The 19,641-nt window shown below is 47.5% G+C and overlaps 1 protein-coding gene across 10 annotated transcripts in view; it reads right to left on the minus strand.

Moving 5' to 3' along the window:
* JARID2 (jumonji and AT-rich interaction domain containing 2) overlaps window positions 1–19,641 on the minus strand; it is a 260,030-nt gene that overhangs the window by 49,210 nt on the left and 191,179 nt on the right. For all 10 annotated transcript variants that reach the window (XM_064597156.1, XM_064597150.1, XM_064597151.1 and 7 more), the window contains 2 exons: window positions 19,246–19,415; window positions 3,504–3,680 (listed from right to left, as the gene is read on the minus strand). In XM_064597156.1, the coding sequence (XP_064453226.1) occupies window positions 3,504–3,680; window positions 19,246–19,415 (347 nt within the window). The remainder of the gene's footprint in view (window positions 1–3,503; window positions 3,681–19,245; window positions 19,416–19,641) is intronic.

Genomic DNA, 19,641 nt, shown 5'->3' on the forward strand with positions numbered 1-19,641 from the left:
TTTATAAGAAATATATATTTGGTCATTAAGATATGGATTTGAGGGGCTCCTGGGTGGCTCAGTCGGATGAGCATCCGACTCTTGGTTTTAGCTCAGGTCCTGATCTCAGGGTCGTGAGATCGAGCCCCACGTCTGGCTCCACACTCAGAGTCTATTTGGATATCCTCTCCTGCTGCCCCTTCCCCCACTCATGCTGTCTTCTCTCTCAAATAAACAAAATCTTAAACAAAAAACAAACAATATGTATTTGGTCCACGATTCCTGGCTCCTATCTCCCCAAGCCCTGGAATTTCCAAAGCGCCAAGAGTGATACAGAGATCTTTTATTATTTTAGTGAAGGGACCTTTGGGAAGTACCTAAAGATGGGGGCTGGTTGCCAGCAGAACCAACCATGGAAGCAATGGACTGGAACTTTCAGCCCACCCCCGTCCCCGACCTCTGGGAAGGTAAGAGGTTCTGGAGGGGGAATCAGGTGATCTGTCCTTGTGTGTGGGTGTCTGCCAGACGCCAGGGTCAATGACTTGGTCAATCCTATGTAATGACACCTGCATAAAAACCCCAAAATGACGGGGTTCTAAGAGCTTCTGGGCTGGCAGACCTACAGAGATGCAGAGAGCAGGCGGGCATGGAGCTCCAATGCCCTTTCCCCATACCTCACCCTCCAGATCTCTCCATAGGGCTGCTGATCTGTATCCTTTATCTTATCCTTTACCAAACTAGTGAAGGTGAGTGTCTCCCTGAGTTCTGTGAGCCACTCTAACAAGTTAATCAAACCTGAGGGGGAGAGGTTGTTGGAACCTGCAATGTGTAGCTGGTGCGTAAGAAGCCCATGTAACAGGCGGTTCATCTGAGGTGGGGGATGAGGAGCAGTCTTACAGGACTGAGCCCTTAACCTGTGGAATCCGATGCGATCTCCATGCAGGTAGTGTTGGAATGGAGTTAAATTCTCAGAACCCTGCTGGTAACCCAGAATTGCTGGGTATTGTGGGGGAAAGGGGGGCACTCACCCCCATGCTGGAATTGGGTCCAGAAACCCTAAAAGACTGATAAATTCACCCACCCCACACAGTGAGACAATGAAAAATTATATCAAGGAACCATTCTGATGCTATCCTAATGAAATATATTTCTATCCCATGGACACAGAGACCAACTGAGAGGAGTTTAATTTCATGTTTTGTTCATTTACTCTCGACTCCTATTAAACCAAAAGCGCAACTAGAAAACACCTCCTCCAGAATTCGAACAAACAAAAAATCCCCAAAAGTCTGCTTTGTGGCTTCATTCTACCTCAGAAAGCTCACCCCTTCTGGCTGCATCAGTGAGCAGCTCCAGGATGATAAATTCCCAGTCTGTTCTCTGGAGTTCTGTCTCTCACCATCCCTGCAAACTCAGCAGATAATAAAGTTCTTAACTACCCCCAAATCACCTCCCTTCTTAATTCCTGTTCTATTACCTCCAGCCTTGGCTCTCCAGGCAGCAGTGAAAACCTGCTCAGCTTTGCTTCAAATCGCCCTTGTGCTCACGTGGACCACACTCTGCTCCCACGTCCAGCCCCCCCCAGAGGTGATTTCCTGGCTGGGCTCCTTGGACGCTCGTCACCTCTTTCCATTTCAGACAGCTCAGCGGCTGGAGGCATCATTCTGAACTTGATCTATTTTATCTCATTTCCACATCTAAAATCATCAACCATTTCCCATTCTCCACACTGGAACTGTTCCTCCTGCCCAGCAGGGCATGTTACCAACTCCATTCGGTCACTCCCAGGCACCCTGAAGAACAACAACCCCCCCCACACACACACATACACAGTTGGGACAACCGTCCCACAACCAGGCCACGCACCACGGGTCATGAACGTCCACGGCAAGTTCAGCTCTCTGCCAACATCCATATTCCGACTCCTATACAGAGCTCTCTTCCAACTGTCAAGATTATCTGAGGACCACAGCTGCAGGGGGAAACCTCACTCCTCTGAGGTTTAAAATCAAGTCAGCATTTTGTAGTCTGCACTGGGAGAGTATTAACCCCCTCGCCCCAACTCTAAGTTCTTAAAAAGAGGGTTGCATCCCTCCACTATGTCAGCATGCCTCCTAAACACAGTCCTAATCAAGAAGCAGGACAAATAATCGTTACAGTGACAAGGCAGAAATGCTCAACAATGGTGAAAACCAGGCACGTCCCCATCACATCTAGCCTGTGCTGGACCCGAGCCTCTACTGAAGGGGTCCAGAAAGACAACGGTAGCTCTGTGCAAAGCCTTGGAGAGGAAAAAAGAGAAATCTGCCTTTGCCTCAATCACTGACAGACAGACAGGGGCTGGCTAGCTCACAGGGTCTCTGAGCCCTGATGGAACAGGATGCCTAGCATCCTGGTAGGGGCGCGCAACAGGAAATGGGCCGGAATACCTCCCCACCCCCATCCTCCGTGCCTGACTCTGGGCCTGACTCTCTGCCTCTCCTAGCCTATTTTTCTTGCCTACCTTCCCTGTTGGTCCAAGTCCTCCTCCCAACCCTGCCCCTGCCACAGTTCTCACCCCACCCCCTCATCCTCCCAGCTGCAGTGCCTCGAGGAACGCTCCATCCCTGGTTACCTCTGGCCAGGTGACCATCCACAATTCCAGCCTTCTGAGGCGCCCCCCCCCCCCACCCTCGGGTCCCTTCCTTTCATGCAATCCTCACAACCAATGCCAACTCCATCTTTACAGAGCACAACTCCAATTACAACACTTCCTTGCACTTCCCACGGCCAACTCACTTAAAAGTTGGTTCCTCACTGATATCCACTCTTTTTTTTTTTTTAAAGATTTTATTTATTTATTTGACAGAGAGAGACAGCGCAAGAGAGGGAACACAAGCGGGGGGAGTGGGAGAGGGAGAAGCAGGCTTCCCGCCGAGCAGGGAGCCCGATGCGGGGCTCGATCCCAGGACCCTGGGATCATGACCTGAGCCGAAGGCAGACGCTTAACAACTGAGCCACCCAGGCGCCCTGATATCCACTCTTGTCCTCCTCCCACACACTGCCCTCGAGGGGGGGAAAAAAAACAATCAGTCTGGTTCATAATATAGGTGAATTTACTTGATTCCACATGCTCAATGGTTTTCTTTCTACATGACCTCATCTGCTAAAATCACAATAATTGTAAGCTGATCACAAAAGATTTTTCACGAGATCTTCTTGGCCCATCCCTGTTTAGAGATCATCTCTTCCTCTTCCGAATCCCATTATCTGCAGCTCACTAGGGACTGATCATCGCCTCCACCACGCAAGAATATCCATACCCGTGCCTTAACAATCTGTTCATCTAGAACACACTGGGCTGCACCCACCTCTTTGCCCTGCAAATGCCCAACACCTAGAGAAGTCCCCAGAACTAGCTCTGCCACCCAAAAGCTATGCAGCCTTCATCTTCATCTTCTACCTCGACAGATGACCTACAGCAGCTCTCTCGGCCAGAGCTGTGGATTCCAGCATTTTCTACCCCAAATCAAGAGTGGACCTACCATGCCCGTTGTGAACATGCTTGTGGGTTTTTCCTTTCCTGGGGGTTGACTGGCATGAAGATGAAGCATTATTGGCGGCTGCTTTGACGTCTTCCGTCTCATCGTCTTCCTCCTCGACGTCCTCCTCGTCCTGAGAGCTTCCGAAATACACCATGCTGTTGGGCAGCGCAGGAGAACCTGGGGGGTTTGAACGAAGAGGACTCATCACCACAGGCCTTGGCCCTCGCCCCTTCCAAAGGGGCGCTACACAGGGAGACATTTATTAAGGGACGAACCTAAATCTGCCCGAGCAGATAAAACAAAGCTGTTCATCTCTACTGCCACTTTTATTTTTCAAATATCCCCCAGGAAATAAAACTCCATTTGTGTCCTTTCAACGGATTTCAAGCAACGCCCCCCCGCACCAGGGGGATGATGCCATTCACCAAAAACAACAAATCAAAAATTTTAAATCTCATATGAATAGTCGGGGGGGCGGGGGGGATGACAACCACCAAGAACTGAATTGAGCAAAGGGGTGGGGCAGGCGGGAATCAGTAAAATTAAAGACAACTAGTTACAATGTCAAGGAGGAGAGAAAAAAACTATTCTGGGTTATGCATTTAACTTACTAGACTTGACACGAATTTAAGGAAATGAATTTAAATATGGAAGACAAACCAAGCAGTAGTAACAGGAATATGACACTTCCAGATAAAAGGTAACGTTGGTCTTGTATTCACAAAGAGATGAATGACAGACAAGGATTCCCCCATTTTTAGTATATGTGCTGCCAAAGCGAGCACAGACATGGATTCCCCCAAATCACAATATATTTGGAAGCTACTTCGATATTATGATCAGGTTAGTAGCACGTATAGTTACTAAAATAAATTCCAGCACAAGACTAAACTAACCCACACCCCTCACTCCTTTTACACCTTAACCTTCTGCTCATGTTTTCATTTCTGAATTTAAGATAAAGCAGTAACACCAGAAGATAAGCTCAATATTACAAAGAAGCACAATCTAGTTCTTCTTTATCAGACAATGACAATTTAGAAGATCCCTCAACTCATGGTTTATTGTTTAGGACCAGAGGCTGCTTAAAATCCAAAGAAAATCCCCCAAATTAATTTCCGGCCATAACTTCAAGCTTCTTAACCGTGAAGTATTTTGGGGAGAGCTACCACCAAGCAGCAGAAGAACTATTAAGCATGAAATATCATTCCTTCTCTCGCCTGCTTTCTGGTGAATGAACTAACACTCCAGTGTATCAACGATTACACAGGTGACCAATCTGTTCTCCCTCCCAATGGAGATCTCGAACTTCAGACACAAAGGTTGAAATCATCCCTGTCGGGCTGCCAAGCCACATGATCCAACAAGGTTATGGAAATAAATAAATGGGCAACATCAAGGAGAAGTGGTAATCCCAATACCCATCTTGCAGAAATGCAAAGACCACACAGACACCTCCAAGCCCCCTGCTTCCTTCTATTCTTCCTTCCTTCTACTGCATTTTAAAAACCCCAAAAGTTAGGTGGGTCACACCACTGGGTAGAAATGAAACTCCAAAGGGATGTACGTGGCAGAACAGACTTGGCTATGGTCTGAAAAGCCATTACCCTTGCTCGTTTCCTCCCCTTTGCTCATTTCCAATTAGAAGCAGGTTTTCAATGGAAGGAAGGTTCTTATAAACCAGGAGCTACAGATGAAGAAAAAAAGGAAAAAAGAAAATGGCTAGCCCTGGGCACCTGGGTGGCTCAGTTGGTTAAGCGACTGCCTTCGGCTCAGGTCATGATCCTGGAGTCCCGGGATCGAGTCCCGCATCGGGCTCCCGCTTAGCAGGAAGTCTGCTTCTCCCTCTCCCCCCTCTTGTGCTCTCTTTCTCTCTCATTCTCTCTCTCAAATAAATAAATAAAATCTTAAAAAAAAAAAAATGGCTAGCCCTATTTCCCCTGGAACAACCTATCTATACTTGTTCTAAAGTGGTTTTAGGATTAGTACAAGAGTGACTAGGAAGAGGGGACCAGCACCCTTCCCAGTTCCCAACTTGGAACCCGCAGTTAGGATTCTTCATTCACAGGTGGGCACAGGGCACGTGCCTCCATCCTCAGTCCAATGACCAATCCTGCTGGATCTTTCATTCCCAAATCTAACTGTATGTATTTTAGAAAACTCAGGGCAAACTGTATTTTAGCACTCATGAGGCAGACGGACAGACACAGACATTTCACCACAGGCTCCAACTCATCCTGGCACAGACCATGACAGAAGGCAACACGTTACGTGTTGTCGGACAGACCTAGCAAGGAACTTCAACGCTTGGAAGTGTGGGGCTCGGTCATCAGATTTCCCTCTTCTGTGAAATGAGAGGTAATGAGGGAAGCATCTCTTCAAGTGCCTCCCAGATAAAATTACCCATGTTGGATTTCTTCTAAAGAAGAGCCTGGGCTCGATCTTGGACTGGTGGACCAGCCCGGGGCAGGGGGAGGGGAGATATGGAGAGAGAGAGAGACAGAGAGACAGAGAGACAGAGACAGAGAGAGAGAGAGAGAGAGTGTGTGTGTGTGTGTGTGTGTGTGAGAGAGAGAGAGAGCAGGGGAAGGGATGTGCTGGTAGGGGATTCACCTCAGCCCCTCCAGCCTTCCAGCCTTCCCGGGTCTCCTTTCCCAACAGGAAACGTAGCAAACTCTGCAACCAAGACCACTGGAGAGTCGTATTTTTGGGGGGCGTGGTGGTGTAAGACTGATAAAAATGGTCTCGGTTTCAAAGAGAATCTGCTAAAAAAAACCCAGGTGCAACTATGAAAAACAAAGAGTTAACTTCCATTTAACAGCATCTGTTGAGGATTTTTTTTTTTTTTTTTTTTTTTTAAAGATTCAGACCTTGGATAAGCAGCACAAAGCAACTATCCCATTCCTCATACTCAAGATTTTGAGAATGGGGTAAACATTATGTTCCAGAGAACTAAAATGGAGGAAATGTCTAGACGCATCCAAGCGTTAATATTCCTAAAAGAAAGCACACAGGGTAATTTCTTCCACAACGGCAGCAAATAACCAATCTTTTGAATGTATCTGTTCTAACAGCTTCTCCCCAAATACAAGTAAACTGCTCTAACCTCCCCAGTACTCTAGAAGAAAGTCAGAGGCTAACTAACACAAGGGACAGGTAAGATGTGAAGAACGGAGATGGGGTGTCTCTGAGGGGCATTCTCAAAATCAAACTCCAAACACCACCAAGTCCTGGGGGAGCCGGCTCTGCAGTCGGGGCCGGGAAGGATGTGATGTGCCTTAAGTTCGGGGGCACGGGGATAAGCGCCCTCACACTAAGAGGCGACTGAGCTTCTAGTCAGGACCACTGACCTCTGGTCTGGACCCAAAGGCGAGCATCATCAAAAAAACGTAACGAAGGGTTCTCAAACCAGATGGGGAACAGAGAGGCCAGGATGATAAAGAGAAGGAATACTTGTGAGAGAACGGTTAAGTGGCTGAAAAAGGCTCAATATTCAATAATAATGAACCTGGGAGTGGGGGCAGGTAATTACTCCAAGGCAAGATGATGCCCTTAGCTCACATCCTCGGCTTGTACCAATTCTCCTCTCTGGCAGGTGCCACTCATTACAAACAACCCGGCTCCTCCTGGGTATGGCCCTTACTGTCCTTTAGCCTATGTTCACGAAGCCACTGCCAATCAGTAACCCCGTCCACCAGGAGTGGCCTCGTGAACTGTTAGCTTCTGCCCCAGAAGAACAGACCTCCAGAATTTTTCTCATACCCTTACATTTCACTCACTTTATAGTCCAACTGAAGCAAGCAGAAAACATTAAATCCAACAGGGCCTGGTACTCTGTCACCAGGTGGCTACTGTATGTAATCCCTCCAAGCCCCCTGCTGCTGGCGTGTCCCCTGGCAAAGCTCGCATTCAGATCGAGACAAACCAGGGAAGTGCCAAGAGCAGAAGCTGCGTTTCATTCTCACAGAGATAAAACCAGTAAAATCATCCCATTACTTCATGCCACACTAAAAATAATCAAGGTGACAGGGAAGCACTGTTATATACTAATACCTGGAGAATAACTATGTAACAACTTCAAATATATAAAAGGAAGCAAAAAGCCTGTAAGGAACCACAACTAGTTAAAGGCATTCACACAGAGCACGTTCATTTCTTAGCCTAGATTCAAGCTCGATTATCTAATTTACAGATTAGTTAAGAGGAAGAGGAATCTGCTAGACAGACAGACACACACACACACACACACACACACACAAAAGGTGAAGGAAAGGGCATTTTATAAACCCTAAAGCAATCTGGGTTATTTATCGATAGTGAAAACTACCCCACATTCCTCAGGTTCATTATTGATGAAGAGGCCACAAAAAGCTCAATCAGTGTTTAGTATGTGAAAACAGTAGAGCACATACGCTTTTAAAGTTTTCACCAAAATCAGTATGCACCTTATAGATCCTGGCACATAAGCAAGCTTCATCTCTAGACAATTTATTAGGGAAAATTCTTTACTCCAAACAGCCAAGGAGGCAGACTTTGGGAAAGCTCACTGTGGGGCTAGCACTCAGGAAAACAGGAACGGAGCTACAGGGAAAGGGAAAACCAGGGACAGGGGGTTGTGTGGTCTCACAACATGAAAAAGCTTCCTCAGGGAGATCTTCCCCTTCCCACAGCAGGACTCACCTACCACCTGCTGCACACCAGTGAAGACTGGGAAAACGAGGGGTCTCCGAGGGGGCTCACAGCCTCCCTTTCCGAGCTCTTTCCCCCGGTGTTCTCAGGGTGGTCTCCCCACGCTAAGGGACAAGCGCCATTCACGACGTTAATTAACAACAGAGCGAGGCTGACTCACCACGCAGAATTACATCCTGTCTCCGTCGCAAACTGTAGCTCTAGAGATGTAATCAATGAAAGGTGACAGTTTCGAAAAGACTTACGGAACGTGTGGGGTGTTTGGGGAGGAGCAAGGGAGTTTTTATACCCTGTAAATTATAAAAGTGTATTTAGCGTATACAGTTTTCTCCTAAAATCACAGGCAGATTTTTCTCTTCTGATTATTCAAGTGCATTAGCAAATGTGGAAAAAAAAAAATCTGAACTTGGATCAGATAAGTGGAATCCGGAGTACAGAATGCCTGTGCGCTTTGCCAAAGCCGTATTTCATTACTTTTCAGAATTAGCTGGCAATGTCTCCACAATATTTACTGAAGTGAAAACCAAATGTTTTCATCTGGACAAAAATCAAACTGTGGTATGTTACAACCACAACAGAAATCATTTTAATCCAAAAGCTTGCTTTCTCTAATTTGGGCTGTGGTTTCTATAAAATTGGATTCTTCTCTATGAATCATAATCATGAACACATACATACAAGCCCTCCTTCCCATTATCTTCCCTCCCCCAACCAGTTCTTTATCTTAACGAGCTAAACATAGCTCCGTTCTATTTTGGGAAGACCCTACAGGGATTCCCTGCATGCGGTCATTGAGCAGGGGAGTCCACTTCTGTAGCTTGACCTAATAAACCCAGCCGGCCCACCGGGTTGGCATTTTCACGATTGGCCTTTCAGGTTATACAAACAGAATGAAAAGCAGTTGGGCCCTACTATCCTACGAGGAAATTTTAAAACAAAAGAGTGAACTGGTAGGGGCCAGGTTGGGGGCTAGAGGGATAGCTGTCTGCGGATTTCCTGAGTTAGCGGAAAGCTCCAGTCGTTGACACGGGAGAGTCACAGAAAAATGCAGCTGCCAACTGCCTTGGGTCATTCACCTAACTATGGACGTACCACATACTCATCTTACCCCCCCCCCCACCCGCAGGGAAACACAAAGTGCCCTGTAAGGCTGTGGGGGAGCTAGGACACGGCGAACGGCAGGGTCTCCTGGTCTCTTCCAGGTCGGCCTTTATAATTTACCTGGGAAGAAGAACTGACAAAAGGAGTTCCCCAACTTCATCCACCTCCGTGGGCCCTAAGATTATTTGCCATACCCAGCCTCTCTGTGTTTTCTTTAAAGTGATCCACATTCGTGCCTTTAATGATTTATCTGCATAACATCAGGAGAAAATTAGTATCACCTGTTCTAAAGGAAAGAGAATTAAAATTATGGTAAAATTTAAAGACGCTCAGCTAAAGCCATCTCTGGCACCACCAGGGGTACGTGCAGGAGGTCGTGGGGAATAGCCCGCCAGGCCAGAGGCCAAATTCAAAGGCAGCCCCTAATTCCTTATGGGATAAGGAGCTGCCTGTGCGACCCCTGCCCCATCCTGGGACTGCTCCTTCTTTATGTATGTGCCAATCCAAATCACTGAACGAGACCCTCCATGGAATCCCAAAATCTAGAAGGAAGCGTCAGCTCAGCAGTCACGTGCTTCTTTGTTGGGAGACTCGTCTGCTTGTCTGTACAGTGAGGATGAGGTCTTCAGCTGTAACAACTGTGATGACCCCAAAGGGTGTAAGGTCATGTACGCAAAAGCACCGTAAGTTAGCTCTCACTGGAGCGGTATTAGGTTAATACTTGGTTTCAGTGACAAAGACTCAGGACTAAAACATCAGCCTGTCAGGTAACTTCACACAGGTAGGAGCAAAAGCAATTTCCCATCTGCTTTCCTAAACGGGGAAGGCAAGCAGGTTGCGAAGAAGAAGGGGGGGCGGGGAAGAGAGGAGAAGACCCTCCCCTTACAGTCTTTCCCAGGTTTCTTATCTATACCCATGGCTTAAAACATACACAAATACACACCCAGTCGAATGCAACGAGGGCTCTCTGGCTCTTCCTCAAAACCACACGATCACACCACAGAACAGCTAGGATGGCCTCCACTGAACCTCACTTCTACCCATCAAGCTCAGAAGTGGAAACCAGTTAGAAAGTAGCTTTATCAAGCTCACAGGCCACTCTGTGAACATGGCCAAAGTCTGTGCTCTCTTCATCATGCAAAGCATCCACAAATCCTAACAGACGCTGAACGCTGAAGGCAGGGTCACCTTGCCTGGGGGACACGCATACTGTGAAAATTAATAAAGGGAGACCGCATTAGAGTTGGGAGGCTAGAGAGGGGAGCCAGGACACCATCAATGTAAATTACAGGAAGAAGCGTCCATTTTCAGGCCCCAACAGAAGAACGGGCAACAGGAAAGAGTCATCAATTATAGGCCCCAACAGGGAAAGAGACACACTGCATCTCCTGGAAGAAATCGACCACCCCTGCTACTCAGCCCCTGAGAAATGGGTCAGCACCCTGAACTCTTCACTTTTCTCCAATGCACTCTGACTCACAATAACCCCTTCCTGACTCCCTCCTCCACAAAACGTTCCTCTTTGTTGGGTTTGCCAGATGGCATGCTGTGGTCTGTATGCCCAAACTGCAATTTCCTGCTGTCCCCCAAAGAAGTCCATTCTTGCTGGTAAAATAACTGAGTTTTATTTTTAAGGTTAACAATACCAAGGACTTTAGTGGTCTCGGAATAATGCTGCCCCAGCAGCCAGCAACATGCTCACCAGCAATCAAAATAGGATTGTCCCGACTAAAAGTACCCCCGCCCCCCACTCTACCTTCTCTAAATGGATTTCAGAATCTCTAGAAACTAAGAAGGCCAGAGACGATTGTGAGGAATACCACGGACTCTGTGCCAGGCGCAGGTGGCGGGGGAAGAGGGAGCCTGCTTTATCTTCAGGGAGGGCAAAGCCTGGTTGGCCTGGAACAGGGTCAGTCCTTGGAGCAAAAGGTCTTGGAATCTTAACTGATCAAGGTCACAGAGCAATTAAAAGGGATCCATCCTTCCCCTCCCTCAGCGCTGAAGAACTCCATGGTTTCATATTTCTTCCTAACTAGCCTGTTAAACTATCCTGGCAAATAAATCGCTTGCCCAGCAGAACTCAGCCACGTAACACAGACTCAATTGGAAAACCAAGCATATAAAGGCTGGTCTATCTGGAGAAAAGAAAAGGTGGCCCCTTTGGCCCTTGAGGCGGTGAGAGTATAATTTTGGATCCTACTTCTCTCTGCTACCACTCTCAAAAATTAAGATGCAACACCTCTCAGAAGGAGCCATCAAAAAAAAGAGTTGTGTACCACTGTGGCATTGGCCTTTCTCCCCAAAGATCCCATCTAATGTAACAGCATTCCCATTTTGCTCAACGAAGTTCATTATTAGCGCTGAAGTGTTCCTTGCAATCGGAGGATTGCTTAATTGCTTTCTAGCAGGTTAATCCCCTTTCATTCTGTGACCTCTAAACCACCCCAGGCTTTCTGCATTTGCCCTACTTACAAATGATCGTCCTCAATACCCAAAGTCAGTCCTCTATCTATGTATGCTCTCCTTGTCAATAAGGAGGGCAAAGGGCTTTAGAGAATCAGCTGCCCGGCAGGCGGGCTACCTGCAATCTTGGCTATTCTGCTGGTCTTTTGGAAGGTTCCTTCCTAAATCTCAAATCCTGCCTTATCTCTGGGATGACCACCAAGGGCACTGGGGGAGCCTATTGAATGCCCAGGAGCTTTAGTTTGACCCCCAGCAAGCGGTGGGGGCGGGGAGCGGGGAGCGGCACAGACACCCCCTACCTATCTTACAAATGAGGAAACAGGCTTATTGCAGATTGAGTCACCTGCCAGAGAGAGGAGATTCTAGGCCTTGGGCCTGGATGCTTCAATAACCGACCCCCACCGTGGGGGGGGGGGGTGGAGGGAGGGGGGCCTTTCTGCAGCCTCAAGCCATTTTCCACCGAGCCGCCAGCCAGGATCACCTTTTGAATGGCCCGGGCATGGGAAATCACCTTGTCAGCTGCAGAACCCCAGTGGGGCCCAAGTATCTAGCCCAAGGCCCGCAGGAGTGGACAATACAGCTCACTTCCCCGCTGCATCCACTTGGGGCCTCCCAAACAACACACCAACCCATACCTCGGCAGGGGCCTGCCCCCCTCCCCTTCCACAAAGCCAGCTCAAGTGCTCCTTCCTTTGCACGGCTGTCCCAGGCACTTCCTTCCGGCTTGTGTGCCGAGCACATACCTCTACCCTGGCACCTTCCACATGTTTGCTGTGAGCCTCTCAGCTTTCCTGTTCCTCATCTCTGTCTTCTAGGTGTCTAGCATATAAAAAGGGTTCCACAGAGGCCTGCCGAATTAATTAGCAATTGAATGACAGCTGATCACTGAAGATTCTCTAAGACTCTAGAAACAAAAGGCAGGCAAATCCCCAAACAGAAAGCCCTGCTTTGCACAAAGGCGGACAGTGCTGTTCCTTTACCGAGAATACCGCCCCCCCCCCGCCCCCCAAAGAGCTCGCTGTAATCCGCAGGTCTGTGGCACCCACCGTCATGAGAACCAAAAGTGTGTGTGTGTGTGGGTGGGTGGTGTGTGTGTGTTCCAGGAATCCCCTCTGGGAATCCCCCTTGTTTGCAGTGCCCCATAAAGAGAAAAATGTAAATAAGACAATCATTTAACCTGCCACTGCTCTACTGTGCTGAGCTTTTTAATCTGTTAATAATCACAGTCAGAACAAAGGGAGGAAGACCCAGCTCATTAAGAATAACGAGAACAGGGGCGCCTGGGTGGCTCAGTCATTAGGCGTCTGCCTTAGGCTCAGGTCATGATCCCAGGGTCCTGGGATCGAGCCCCGCGTCGGGCTCCCTGCTCGGCGGGGAGTCTGCTTCTCCCTCTGACCCTCCCCACTCTCATGTGCTCTCTCTCTCTCTTTCTCTCTCTGTCAAATAAATAAATCTTAAAAAAAAAAAAAGAATGAGAACAGTGACAGAGCAACAGTACCAGCCGCTGGGCACAGCTTATTGACACATGGCCCCCTCGGAGGGGACCAAGCGAAGATACTAATTATGCCTCCGGCAGGAGACATGTGGACCCCCTTCAAAGTAGCTACTTAAAGATAAATACACTGCAGGCAAACACTTCAAGCCCCACTGCACTATTCTTTCCATGTTCTGTTCCTTTAGAAATTTTAGGTCATGATCTTAAATAGGGAAGGAGAGCGAGCGCGTCCCTTGCCGAGCCGAACTGAAAGGTCTCTGAGGGCCCGGAAGCAGATTTTTTAAACCACTAAGGCTTCTGAACCCTGACTGGCTGGCTGGTATGTTTACATATATACACTAATCCCAGTGTTATTAATGGCACGGAGACTCCCCACCCACCCCACTCCCCAAGGTTTTCGTTCAAACTACCTGATGGAAGTGTGGGGAGAAGGCAATGGTCTTGGGATCTCGGGATGCTGTGAATGGATAATCCATTTGATGTGACTCATTACTTCTGCAACCAGACTCTCCTCCTCTAAATAAGAAGCTTTTTAAAGGCTGATTTTTACCCCTAACAGCGCCCGCCATCACCCAAGACAGACGGGGGGACGGGGCTCTTTATGCGGAACCTAGAGTGTGGCGGGGGGGGGGTGGGGGGCTCTGACAAGCTGTGGTTTGGAATCCGCAACCCAAGAAGAAAGCGCTAGAATGCAGGTGTAAGGATGTTACAGTCCTTACCATCGCATTCCCGGCTGCCAACTTTGGAGAAGATGGGGAGGCAAGGCAAAGACGTAACCGGGGACGTGCGTCAGCAGCAGCTGATACCAGAAAGTCAGAAATACGTCTGAGCACAAACAAGGAATCTGCTAAGTGATGAGGCACCCACAAAATGGAACTAGTGTTTATGGGATACAGCTAGGCAAGAAAACCAGACTACACGAATAAACATCAAATGCAGTGACTTTGGGAGAGAGGTGGGGTTCGCGGAGGGGGCGGGGGACACACGTATAACACATACACACACACACACGGAAGGCTTGGGAATATTTTCATCACAGAGGTGGTTACCAGTGGTCGTCTCTGGGAGACCAGGGGGAAGGTATTTTGGATTATTATTTTGCCTACTGGCCCCATCTTTTCTGCTGGCGTTCCCTAGAGAAACATGGAATACTTTCCTGACCAAAAAAAAGTTGAACACTGTATTTTTCTTAATTTCAAATACTAAGAAAATTACTGAAGTACCACCAGAGCAGGATCTGTTTAACCCTTGTCCACATCAAACTAGGAGTTTTAATTGGCTCAGGCAACAACGTTTTCAACTACGCCATCCCCATGCCCCCAGATCCACCCCATTTCCAGGACTGGGAAGGTACCATAGAGGAATCACCTATCATTTGGGGCTTTTGTAGCCAAATCAGGTTAAGCATTTCTGACCTCACAAAAACATGATTTTTTAGAAAATAAAGCTAAAGATGACACAGACTTTGTTTTAATGCCTCCGGTCAAAAAATTACAGGAAAAAGAGTGCAATATTGTGTGTCAAACCCATCCTGTTTATCAGCTAAAACCAAATAACAAAACCTATTTTATTGCCTGGCTCATAAACACAGAAATAAATTTCCAAAGCTCAGAGCATTTTTACACAATTGCTTTAAACACCTCCTGGACTTCACTTAATTCAAACCTTTGTTCCATCTGACAATGCAAAGTAAATTGTGGTGACCTTCAGACATGGTTCTCTTTTATCAGGAGCCTTGAAATGTCCATTAGAGCCGGGGACTGGGACTGGGTAACGTTTCCCCTAGATGCCATTTACCTAAGCAATCAGCATGCCTCTCTCAGCAAGGTCCTTCTCCAATCTCCCAAACCACAGAGGGATTTTTAAAAAAATAATGCATATACAGGTACACACGGCACAAATCCCGCTCTAAAAAATGAGTCGTATCCACTCCACAGTAAAGACATTCCTAACTAAATTCAGTTCTCAACAGCCAATTTTCTGGCATCCTAATGGAACAAGATCAGTGAAGCCTTTCCCTAAAGAAAAGTAAATAGGAGTCATGGCTCCAGGTTAAATCTGGCTTCGAATGCACTAAGATGCCACGTGTGACCAAAGGCACAAAAGCGGAGCTCCTCCACCCCTGAACTTTATTTACCTGAACCACCTTGCGGCTGAGGGCCCAGTTAACCCTTTCAGAGACTGCTTTAACTCAAATTCCTTCCTCCCAGCACCTCGTCCCACGGTCTCTCCATTATGGATGACAGCCCAGCACGGCTCACTGGTCATGCTCCCCACTCTTTCCTTCACAGACACCGCAGCGTGCAAGCCTCTCGTGTTGGTCTCTCACACATTCCTCTCTCTCTTCACCCTCGACCCCTGGGATCCCTAGAATCTCAGCAGGGAGCTCTGCAAAACCTAATGGAGATGAGCCACCTGCCTCATCTCCTCTCGGTCCAGGCCAAGCGATGTCCGGCTGCTAGGCTGCTAACTGAAATTATTCCCCTTCGTGTCTCGAGAGTCTCTGAGAACTTTCAATAGCCTCTAATGTCCAACGTGAATGTTAACTCTTCACTTTCCCTTCTTTAAGGCGTCATTCCTAAAGCAAATCGGTGGGAGGGAGACCAGGGAGGGAGGAGTAACGATGGTGGCCTAGGCTGGGGTGTCAGAGCCAAAGTAGGGGGAGGAGGGTGTTCACACGGGGGGGGGGGGGGGAGAAGAGCCCAATCAAGAGTGTCAGAGCCAAAAAAAAAAAAAAAAGGGCGCCTGAGTGGCTCAGTTGGTTGGGCAGCTGCCTTCGGCTCAGGTCGTGATCCTGGAGTCCCGGGATCGAGTCCCGCATCGGGCTCCCTGCTCGGCGGGGAGTCTACTTCTCCCTCTGACCCTCCTCCCTCTCCTGCTCTGTCTCTCATTCTCTCTCTCTCAAATAAATAAAATCTTTAAAAAAAAAAAAAGAGTGTCAGAGCCAAGCAAGTTCACAAGGGTCCCACGTGGTGAAGGAAGGGGTGGGAGCAGACACTGGGTGGGGAGAGGGGGGTTTACGCTGGAAAACACTGATCAAATGAACAAACCCAGTAGGGATAACAAGAGCCAGGTTTCTCAGTCTGTAACGTGAAAAGGACGAAAACCAGATTGAACCCACAGATGTTAAACTGGAATCGGAGAACGCGGGGCGCCTGGGTGGCTCAGTCGTCAAGCATCTGCCTTTGGCTCAGGTCATGATCCCAGGATCCTGGGATTGAGCCCCGCATCGGGCTCCCTGCTCAGCAGTAAGCCTGGTTCTCCCTCTTCCACTCCCCCTGCTTGTGTTCCCTCTCTCGTTATGTCTCTCCCTGTCAAAGACATAAATAAAATCTTTTTTAAAAAATGTATTGATTAGGGGCGCCTGGGTGGCTCAGTCGTTAAGCTTCTGCCTTCGGCTTGGGTCATGATCCCAGGGACCTGGGATCGAGCCCCGCATCGGGCTCCCTGCTCCGCGGGAAGCCTGCTTCTCCCTCTCCCACTCCCCCTGCTTGTGTTCCCTCTCTCGCTGTGTCTCTCCCTGTCAAATAAATAAATAAAATCTTTAAAAAAAAAACTGAAATCGGAGGTATTGGTGCTAATTCATGGATTTCGATACACACACAGACATGGACCTACATCTAGATATACTGAGCACATGTGTATGTATGTACACACACGTGTCCCCGTGCATGCACACACAACACTGCACACATTCACAAAGCACCTAAGAGAAAGGACCCTCCAGCTAGGAGCACACCCCAGGCCCAGCCGCTGCAACACCAAACAGGGCTCCTTGGAGAAGTGGCTGGTTCCACAACTGAGGAAGGGAAATGAGGATGAGCCTGGAGCAGTGATGGGCCCAGAAGCAAGGCCAGAAAGAGGACAGGGACAGGGCAAAAAGGACAAAGAAGCCAGCATGGAGGGGCTCCACTGAGGAAACCTGGGACAATCTAAACATCAAAATATAGCAAGAAAGAGGCGTCTGGCTGGCTCAGTCGGTAGGACATGCGACTCAATCTTGGAGTTGGGAGCCCCACTCGGGGGGTAGGCAGACTGTACTTAAAATTTTTAAATATCTATCAATGAAGATATATACAGATATAGAGAGATATATAGATACACACACACTTATATATGTGTGTGTATTTTTTAACTGGCTCCATGCCCAGTGCAAAGCCCAAGGTGGGGCTCGAAACCAGAACCGTGAGATCAAGACCTGAGCCAGTACCAAGACTCGGACACTTAACTGACTGAGCCATCCAGGTGCCCCAAAATATATTTTTTTAAAAAAATGGATTATGACCCTTTGAATGAAATAAGAATTGAGCCCATACAGATTTTTTTAAAAATGAATAGTGTTTGATGAGAAATGGAATATGGAGTTTCAAAGAACCTCCCAACAAAACACTTATAAGTGCTATTCCGGCCAAAAACGGAAAACGTGAATCTAATGATGAGGAAACGCTCGACAACCGCAATGGAGGGCCATTCCACAAAACAACTGGCCTGTAATCTTGAAGAGTCAAGATCACGAAAGACACAGACTGAGGTGGACATGCTCCAGAGTAAGACCATTAAAAACGCCCAACTAGGACCTGGATCCTCCAGCTCCAAACTGGAGCCTCTCTCTAGGGCATCTGAAGCCAATCTAAGATGAGGGTTTGTAAGTGGTAGTGATGGATCACTGTCAATGTCCTAATTTGGGTCAGTGAAGGAGAATGTCCTTAATTTTAAAAAAAATACAAACTAATGTGTTAAGGAGTCATGGGGTACAAGGTGGAAATTTTCAAATAGTTGATGAAAAAATTCTACCATACTGAAATCTTGCTGTAACTTATTTCATAAAACTATTTTTTTAAGTACAGAACTCTAAATCTCAAGCCCCGCCCCCACCAAAATGACCAACAGCAAAGACCTCGATCTCCTGCTCACTTTCTGTCAACCAACCCCACCAGAGGAAAGCTCCACATTCATGGCTCCCTCTATTCTAACACTCCTCTGCACCTCCCATGGCCATCAGAGGCTCTCTGACAATCTTTTACATTCCTCATCAACAACCGTGATGAACTTAGTTCCTACAGTAGCCAGTTTCCCAAGACAGACCATGCAAATCCAAACTCAACCTTCATTGCAAAATTTTATCCTCGACCTTGCACTCGGCTCCTCAGTCCTGTTCATGTAAATGGACCATTATTTTCACCATTTATATACAGTTGACCCTTGAACAATGTGGAGGTTACTTAGGGGTGTTGGAATCCATTTGTAACTTATGAACCCCCAAAACTTATCTAGTAATAGCCGACTGTTGACCACAACACTTACCCATAACATAAACAGGCGATTAACACGTATTTTGCAAGCTGCATGGATTAGATATTGTATTCTTAAAGTAAGCTAGAGAAATGAAAACGCTATTGAGAAAATTGTAAGGAAGAGAAAATACACACACCCATGTATTAATGAAAAACAAAACAAAACAAAAAAACCACCCTTGTAGAAGTGGGCCTGTGCTGTTCAAGGGTCAACTGTACTTGGAAAGTATTGCTTAAATTCTTCCCAAAGTAGTACAGTGAAAAGTGTGAACTCACTCAATGTGACTTAAGACAGACTTTACAAAACTTGAGCAAAGGAGACTATCTCCACTCACAACACCCGGGGCAGGGGGGCCCACAAGACAAAGCACAGCGTTGGTAAAAACCCGTGTGGTGGTGATGGTGGGGTTCAGGAAGGGGGATCATCGGGAAAAGTCAGGCTGTAAAATTAAAGCTATAGCAACGACGATCTGTGAGACAGTGTGGAGAAGCCAAGAAAGGGGACTTATGTGTCAAATGAGAATAGAAGGAGAAATAGGAAGATTCCAATACCCCCTTCCCCTCCATGGCACTGGGCACTTCAAACATCCCCCAAACCAGGCTGGGAAATGGAAAGCCGTTTGCAACACGGAGCCCGGCTGCTAACTCTACTCCTGGGAACAGGGTCCTCCTCCCCACCTGGCGGGGAACGCAGTCTCACCTCGAAGGCAGAGAAAGGTAAGAAAGTCTTCTGTCTTGGGCTTCCTTTTAGAGAGGTCAGAGATTTGAGTAACTGGAGGGGGCAGCAATGGTTCCACTATCTTTACCGGAGTTGTGCTGGGACTGTTCGGCTGAGACTGCGCAAACTTCCTTTGTGCTTGCAGCCTGGGCCTGGAAAAGCAAAGGAAAATTAAAAATGAATTAGGCAGAGATCGGAGGACATAGATCTACGTGCGGCCATAAAGTCAGGACACGAGAGGAGAAAAAAAAGACCCTAATTCAAGCAAACTCTTTCTAATTAAGGTTCTCTATCTCTCACGCTCTCATAAACCACAGGCCTGATGCAGAGGGCCATAAATTTCGTTAAAAGGCTATGTTTTGTACACGGATTATTATA

This window comes from Mirounga angustirostris, unplaced genomic scaffold, assembly GCF_029215605.1.
Source record: "Mirounga angustirostris isolate CCGP_5_RB_7025 unplaced genomic scaffold, mMirAng1.0.hap1 SCAF_8, whole genome shotgun sequence".
Taxonomy (NCBI): domain Eukaryota; kingdom Metazoa; phylum Chordata; class Mammalia; order Carnivora; family Phocidae; genus Mirounga; species Mirounga angustirostris.